An 8,959-nucleotide genomic window follows, 5' to 3' on the forward strand; every position below is an offset into this window, starting at 1 on the left:
TTTCCTCTGATAAGATCGATTCTACCTTCCTTCCTCCTCCGCAGTATCATTTGCTCACCCAGCCACCCTTCCTCCATGTAGCATTCTCTGTGCGGCCTTCCTGCCTTCCTTCCTTCCCTCTCAGCTCCTCATGGATTCTACTGTTCTCACTCTTTTTTCCTTCCGTTCTAGCTGTTAATGCTCTAAGTGTTCTATGTTTGCTTGGAGCTCACACCGATGAACAGGAATCACCCAGCAATTGATTTATATATAACTGCAGCAATGACTGACACTGACAGCACTGCTCAACAGCTGCAGGAATTACCCGTGTTCTTCATCTACTACTGCCAGTTCTCCAATGGTCAAAAAAAAAAATCAATGAAGCATGAATGCTGTATGAATACAAAATTTCCCCTGACTTTAAGTAGTCCTTTGTAACATTCACTGTGAATCAATCAAGCTGAGTGCTTGCAACTTCCAGGAACCAGAGCTGCTACCAAGTTGAATTTTTCAACCTTAACCAATTAAAAAAAACATGCGCAGCCATTATATTTTTAATATGCCAATTTCTCTTGACTTTTTTTAACAACGCCATGTCATATACATGACTGATAAACAAACTTTGTCCTTACTGCTACTTATAAAAAAGTTTATATTTAGGAGTACTAATACATGAGGCGTACAAAAAAAAAAAACACCAAAAAAAACCCAACAAACAAAAACAATTGCCCCAATAACTCTTTTTTGCAACTTTCATGAAAGTAAATCTTGCTTATAGCAGCGGTTCCCCTTTATTCTAAGGACAAAGAGTCACAGAAAATTATTTTACAGGCCAATGAAAGAGCATAATCGAAAAGAAGGGCATGGACAAATGGCCCTTCTCGAAAAGGACAACCTTCTCTAAAGTCCTGCTTTTCTTAATTTTCCTGTGAAAATCATTAACAAAATATTACTAATCTGTATACATAAATACAAATATAATCCACATCTTCACACAAATGTATTTTACACTGAAAAAATTTTAAAAAAATTCTTCTATCTCTTCTCCCAGCTAAGCATAATCCTGATCAACCATTCCAGGAAGAGGTTCTAGATAGATTACGATTTTCCAATCCCTTCTAGGTTCTGAATATCAAACTATCACTTAAAGTTATCTACAAAGTACTCCTTGCAGACATAGTTACTGTTCCATACTTACATCATCCAAAGCTTTAGACTGTGCATAGTTAAAATATGGGAACTCCTTAAAAATACTTCTAAATTGGGTTGCTTGACAGCATTAAGGAATTTAAAACATTTGAGTGAAAATGATAAAATTTATTTTAGAGCTGTAAATACATCTCTTTCTTGTAACTTAAATGCAAACTTAAAACATATACAACAATATTTCATAGGCTTGTAAAAAGTTATCTAAAATTAACCTATTAAATGATTCAGTAGTTTTCTTTTAGATTCTTGGTGTGACATATTTTCCACTTCACTGAAACAAACATGACCTATTTGAGAGGCCTCAGGATTATACCAATACTTAAGAACCTCCTCCCTGGCACAGGGTTTGTGGAACAGCATACAATTATGGAATGTGAAACTGCAAGGGACAAACCGGATACAGGAACAAGCAGAACACCGCTCTTAGCCTATTTAAGGTGTCAATGGTCACATGACATTTGTAATATAACACTAATTAGCATAATATTCTATGTTCAGTCATAACAGTAGCAAAGAAATTCATCTATGATCTAGTACTGTGGTTTTAAAGCTTTTTATAGTTGCTAATAATGTGTGTTCTTCAGGCAACAACATTCTTATCTAAAACATCCATAAGATGAAAAGAGAGTATCGTTACATTACAAATCCAAACGAGTGAGTTGATCGTTGTCTGGACTTGCATTGAAGCCACACAAGCACACCGACTGTGACCATCTCATCAGGCTGAGGATGCACACACAGCCAGACATGACACCAGCAGCAAAAAGAACAATGAACTGCTGAGGCCTCAGATTGATGTCACATTAAATTACTAAAGAAAGAGGAAAAGATTAAGGAGTAAAGCAAGAAATAGAAGAAGTTAAACATTAAAAAGGAGTTAAGCAAGTAATATCAGATTAAAGAAAATGAGGATTTAAAAAAAAATTTATCTAAATTTCCTCTTTAAATAAGTGAACTATTTTCAAAATGCAGAGCATTAATGATTTGTGACTGGTCAATTCAGAACAACCGAGTCCTTACTCATTCTGAAAATTAGGACACTTTTTAAAGCTACTAACATGAATTTAAGATTCCTACATTTAGACACTTCCTAATCCTGATATTTAACCTACAGGTTACTAGAAACAAAATATTGAAAAGAAAGTGTAAAAAAAAAAAAAAAGAAGTTTGACAGATACAGATGAATAGTCAATCATGTTATGTGTTCAAGACAGGGTCAAGAAGGAGAAAAATTACTGTAAAATCTGCTTAAAGAATGGAAATACACCATAGGCACACTACAACATAAGTACAGACCAAAAAGAATATGTGAGGTTAATTCTCTGAGAAAACGGGATAGAAAGTAAGATTCAGTTTTTCCAATAAGCCCAAATAATAACGTACTTCTACTTCAGTTAAAGTGTATGGGGATATCTGTGTATATGCATATAAAATCTTGTGTGAAATATATATATAATGCAAATTAAAATGTTACATTTTAAAAATAAAGTTTTGAGGATTAAATTTTAATGTTTTAAATAAGTTTTCTTAGGAATGAATTATCTGTAAGTTGCCTTATTTTCATTATGTATTTTGAAGTCCAAAGGATAAACACCTACTTACCATTTGATTCCCAGCATCATTTTATAAATCAAAGCTATTACAATGTAATGCACAAATACCCAATGGTTACAAATTAAACACTACAATTTTGTAAAAGCATTGTAATAAAATCAGGAAATCAGATAGAGCAAATGCAAGGATACGTATTTCTGTAACAGCCCTCAAAATTTCCAGTTTTCTTTCTGTAGTTCCTAAAGAAATAGAAATAGTAAATTTATAAAATCAGATCTTTTTTCGACCAATAACCATGAAAAATATTTTCCTGACCTCAGTCTATGTGCTCTGTGAGGAGTTTCAGGGCTACAACAAGGTCTAGGTGATATAGAAGGAGCTGACAGGATAGGACCGTCTTGGTGGCCTTTTGCTGAACTCACTCCAGTTTAACGATGTCTTGCACGTACCAGAGACCCAAAACCTCATGCAATATGTAGTGTAGCACATAGAAGGGGATAATCACTTCCCTTAACCTTCTGGTTTTGTTCCTGTTACTGAAGCTCAGGATGCTGCTGACCTTTGTTACTGCTGGGGCACACCGATCGTTCATGTTCAGCAAGTTGTTCACCAGACCCCAGGCACTTTTCCACAGAGATGGTTTCAGTCAAACCATCCCAGAGGAAACTCAGGCATTCTTCTCTTTCCCTGCAGCAGGACTGTGCACTTGTTCCTGCTGGTTTTTATGAGATGGCTGGCAGGCCTCTCCTCCAGGAGAGACCCCTGCAGTACTGCGCTGGTAGCAGGCACATGGGCAGAGCATGACCCAGTAACCACCTTCTGAGCCTGGCCAAACATTTTTAGACCCCTGCAGTGGTCAATCCACTCCCTGTTGCCCTAACTTAGACACAAGAAGTTGTGGAAGATGTTGTTTCTCAAACACTCTATCATTCTATGAACATCCTTGCTGAAAGCAAAGTAAATTATATCGACTGCTCTCCGCTCATCCACAAATTAAAGTACCATTGCTCAATAAGGCAATCAGACAGGAATCACACTTCTTGTTCTTGTCCTGTCTCCAAACCCCATCCTAAGCCACAGCTCTGCCCTGCACTTTTCCACGAGAAGTAATTTTCTATCCCATATTTCTGAAGCAGTTAGCCAGGTACACAAGGTACATTCCACAGATGCAGTGAGGCTCTGTCCCCAAAAGTTTAAAAGTTAGAAATAAAACACAGTTAAAAACTATTATAAACCAAAAATAGTATCTAAAACAAGAATTTATCATTTCATCAGAATACTAACCACTTCCCTTCATTTTCTAGATATCTCCTATTTAACATCTGTTTCTACAAAGATACAAGTATGAGCCACACCACAAACAAACATTTCATTTTCAGTATCTGGTTTCAAACGCAGACGAGACTCTTTACCACACAAAGGGACGAGGCTGCTCTTTTCCAAATTGCTTAGGGGACTGATGTGAAGTGACATTTTCAAATAAGTTTACGTGACTTGGTACTTCTGAAACTGTGAATCTTCTTCATAAATTGTTGAGCCAGCTCATATTAAACAACAATGCAATTAAGTCCCACAGAATTGCAATATATTCTATCAATTTCAGCCAATTATATCACCTTGAGCTGGTGAGAAAATGTTCTTCACTCCAGATCTTGGATATCCATTATTGTTATATACCAAAGATAGACTATGGACAATTTTTCTTAAAATAGAGTAAAAATAATTACCTGTCACATCCAGAATCTCTGAAGCATTAGAAAATGATTGAAATTTAATTCCATTTTCAGACACAATGTTCTCATTATTTACCCTATGCAAAGTAAAATCTGAGTCTTTAGTTATTGGAGTATGGTGATTATTTTTCCATAAACCTTCTTTTCTCACATCTTTCACATTTTCCTTTGTATTCAAGCAAGCATCAACTTCTTTCACATCAACAGAACCAGCTTTAAATTCTGCATTTTTGTACGTATAACCAGACTTTTTAAATAAGCTGCAAAAGATCCAGAATTTTCATTAGTTTGTTGTAATATTTGTTGTCTAATATTTGGAAATATGTATGTTTGAAATAGATTTGGAAAATATGTATGTTTGTATTAAAAGCAGAACTAGTAAGATACATTAATCATAAAATTGTATCTAACTTTATTTGATCTGACATAAAAACCCCTTTCAACTTTACTTTCATTCCAGAAAGAACCTGAAAGAATTAACAACCTGTCCAGCTAGGCTATGACTCCCAATAGCAGATTAACTTTGAATTTCTGCATAATTAAAACCAATAGTGATGCAGGTTCTGAGGAACAGAGGAGTGGCTCATTGGTAAAACCCTTCCTCCCATGCAGCCCTGAAATCACACTGAGAACTGCTCGAGGTATTTATTGCTGACTGGCTGACCACTGCTCTGAAAAGCAAGTGATCTTTGCCTTCTTGCTTGTTACCATGCAGATAAAGAACTCAGAGTAGTATTTTGCAAAATCTTTGTTATCTAACAATTTCTTTAAAACTTAAGCAGCAAATCTCATGCTTACTTTTCACATGAAAGAGGTTGAGCTCAGGTCACATTTAATTAAAGTATTAAAATATTGGCAAAAAGAAACATCTTTTTTCCTTATACTAAAGAGAATTAGTGTCCGGAGCCCCAGAGAAGAGTACCTTCAACTTTGTGTTAAACAGATTAATCTAAAATAATAATACCATTTTGACAGTGATAAGTTATCAGAGTCGATTAGACACGTACCTTTTTCTTAACATTGAGTGGACACTCTCATCATCATCATCATCATCATCACTGTTTTCTGGAAAATTACTTAACGCTTTATTTTGTGAAAAACTTGCACCAGGTTGTTGAGAAAACTCTATTCCTCTTTTAGATTTATCTTCATTAGAAGAGAGAAATGATGAAACTATTTTCAGACTTTCATGCTGAAAACTAGTTTTCTCTCTGTCTCCTAGACTTAATTGTAGCACGTCTTTCTCAGACGCTATGCCGAAAGGAACAGGTGCTGATGATTTATCTTCTACTTTTTCAGTGTTACTCTTACATTGTTGTATAAACTTCTGGGGTTTTCTCCCTCCTCCAAAAACAATAAATTAGTATTTTTATTAACATTCATATTCTTATTCATAATCATTTAATCAAATATCTTCCAAACAGTATCAGCCAAATTTACAAACGTTATAGGAACTGATATTTCTATCTTATTGCAAGAACTTTAGTGTATATTTTATGACTCATGCTAACAAATGTAATGCATCTGTTGTCAAAAAGTTATAGAAATAGGATCACTTTCTTTGCTTCCTATACAAAGTAAAGGAGCAAAACCATTCCTCAGAACCACAAAGTAGTTTTTAGGACAGAACACTTCACCCTGTCCCATAATAAAGATGGTCTTTAAAAATGACACAATGACCAAGCTTGAAGTTCCAGCTACAAACAGCTGTGAGATAAATGCTGCAATGTCAACAGTCAGAACTGGTACCAATGCTGGTGACAGGCTCCTCTCACAGCCCTCGTGGTTAATTACATTTTGCAGGGTTAGTTCTCAGTAGGATCAGTGTCCTGATCTGGCAGACCAGATCAATAAGCATTGCTTTTGGCAAAAGGAAGGCAAAGGCAGGAGCAGAAATAAGCAACTAAACCCAACAAGATAACAAACCAGTTCTATTCTGCAGTCTATTAATTTCAATGTTATCCATCTGGAAATTTCAAATTACAATGCCCTGTCAGTGATACAACCACAACAGTTCTAATTATACAAACACCAGAAAGCTTATTTGAGTAAGTAGTTTTTAATGGAATTGCTTATGCATGAAGTAGCAAAAACCCTCAAACCTTCTGTTTTAATATAATTTCTAAACAGAGAATATCACAAATCAGCACAACAGCTAGGAAATGCAGAAACCTGGTTGACAGAGATAAAGCAATAAAATTTTTTAAATAAATTTCCTTAAGATGATCCCAAGTGTCTAGATGGGACGAATATGCCACTTAGCAGCAAATTAATGACCAGATTCAAATTTCGCCTCCTGAACAACAATTTGATAAAAGCCCCAAAAGGGAAGAAAAAAGTTAGTTTCATATAAACTCTATACCTTGGGTGAGAGACAGGTCATCAGATCCACATGTTAACATGGTGCTTTTATTGCCCTTCCCACTGTGTTACAATGCTTTGTGAAACAATGTGGAGTAACTGAAATTTTGACTGTACTTCTGATCTTGCCCACTTCTGCACAGTAAACTTCTGGCCTGCATATGCCTAAAGAGGACTGTTAACGCTCCAAACACATCTAACACCATCATTCTCAACTAAAATACGTTTTTTGTCTATACTTGTATCTCTAGAATATTTCATATTTCACAGCAAAAGAGGAGGAATTATCTGTCACACATTATTTGTTAAGTAATTTCAAATGAATGTCAAATATTATGGTTTAGTAGGACTTTGAAGTGTTACGTTAATGTATGTTAAACGTATTTTCCAACCTTTCCAACAATCCAGTGATTATATTCTATGATATTTTACCCATATGAGTGTTGGCTGAGTCTTTTTCCAGTTCCCTCTGTAACTCCTCTGCAGCTGGAATGTCAGCAATAGCTGGAGCAGGTGCAATAAACCAAGTCTCAGGTTCTTCATTTTCTAGATGCCTATTTTTAACACACAAATGTAAACTAAAAGCATTCTGTAAGCACCCTCTACAACATCTAGCTCAAAAGCACTAATTATAAATAACCTACTGTTTCTCTTGCTACAAAACCTTCTTATTCTTCAATTAATTTGATTTTTAGTCACATAAAATTAAAGAGGCAAAACTTCTGCTAACCTGTATTTGTTATAGCCCTAAGATACACCTGCATCATTCAATGTGCTTGGAGACATTTCCAAACATGGGTTATGAATCTGGAAATTTCTAGCCCCACATTTCTATCAGTAGATAAAAAAGTGAGTTACAAGAATACTACTGTAAAATGATTCAGAGTATGGAAAATCTCACGGAACAGTTATATATGTCTAACAATAAAGCTTTACCTTTGTCTCATATCTGGTCTTTCATAAAATAAATTTTCCAGTGGAAAGACCATGTCTGCAGAGTTGAACATTTTTAGATCAAATATGAGGTCTCTTAATCTGCAAAGGGTAGCACAAGCAACTGTAAAACTGAAATTACTAGAACTGAACCTGTATAAAGCAACAGAAAGTTTATTAGTTATAAGTGCCAATATTTTCTAGATTGTTTTCTTTTACAGCTTTTTCCTGCATCCTTAATTCTTCTTCAAACAACTTCAGACTATATATTTTTTCTCAGATTGTATTTTTCCTTCAGAACAGAAGCAATGTCTTATGATTACAGTCTGTCAACTTTTTGCAAAATAAAATTATATTGTTACCTAAACAACTAATTTATAAGGAAATGAGTTTTTTTTTTAAACCTACGTGCAAATTGCTTACCCGGATAACTGGAGTACAGGCCCAGCTTCTTAATGTTCTTAACAGGTTTGTTCTGAAACATCAGAACCAGAGATTATTTCTAAACTATTTATCATGTACCCCAGTCTTAAAAATACCCCAGCTAATTTCAATGTTTTTCTTTTTAGCACCAACTGTAGACATGAGACATGTTTTCTTTCTTTATTCACATTGAGAAGTTTCACAGCTCTTAACTCTGCTTGAGGACAAGTTTAAAAACCAAAGATTTTACTAAAAGAATACTAGAGAGATGATTTTTTGACTCAAAAAGCTTAGATTCACTAAAACAAAAGGTAAAATACTAAAAGAAGTTTATAAAGTTCAATAAAGGCCAACTCTGGAGATAAGGTAACAAAGCAAAGCTATCTTCTTTACCCACAGAGGTTCACCAAAGGCAACACTTCTTTTGTACTCCAGCATCTCTTTAGTAACACATGAAAAGCATCTTTAAGAGTGCTTTGCAATTAGGACTCAGGTTTATTTAATTTCTGTGTACTGTCAGCCGTGAACCAAAATTTTCAAATATATTTTTTTTACAGAATCTGCAAAACTTCAGATATTCCAAAGAGATGCTTCAAATTTAAAACAGAAAACATTTCACAATACCAGGAAAATACAGTGCATGTAAACAAAACTGTCTGTGAACACAGCGAAGAACTTCAAACAAGAAATCTGTCAACGCCCCTTTAACACAGAGTGAGTTTGCAACACCACTTCTGCCAATTTCTGCCACTCCCACTCTGCCAGGT

General features: G+C 35.0%; 1 protein-coding gene across 1 annotated transcript in view; it reads right to left on the bottom strand.

Annotated features, from left to right (window-relative positions):
* Positions 1–7,843, bottom strand: part of HFM1 (helicase for meiosis 1) — a 34,133-nt gene extending 26,290 nt beyond the window's left edge. The window contains exons 1-6 of the mRNA XM_050306925.1: positions 7,773–7,843; positions 7,269–7,390; positions 5,483–5,819; positions 4,470–4,735; positions 2,934–2,981; positions 1,178–1,248 (exon numbers count right to left, since the gene is read on the bottom strand). Of these exons, the coding sequence (XP_050162882.1) occupies positions 1,178–1,248; positions 2,934–2,981; positions 4,470–4,735; positions 5,483–5,819; positions 7,269–7,390; positions 7,773–7,843 (915 nt within the window). The remainder of the gene's footprint in view (positions 1–1,177; positions 1,249–2,933; positions 2,982–4,469; positions 4,736–5,482; positions 5,820–7,268; positions 7,391–7,772) is intronic.
* Between the last annotated feature and the right edge of the window lie 1,116 nt (positions 7,844–8,959).

This window comes from Myiozetetes cayanensis, unplaced genomic scaffold, assembly GCF_022539395.1.
Source record: "Myiozetetes cayanensis isolate MyiCay16 unplaced genomic scaffold, myiCay2020 scf12, whole genome shotgun sequence".
Taxonomy (NCBI): Eukaryota; Metazoa; Chordata; class Aves; order Passeriformes; family Tyrannidae; genus Myiozetetes; species Myiozetetes cayanensis.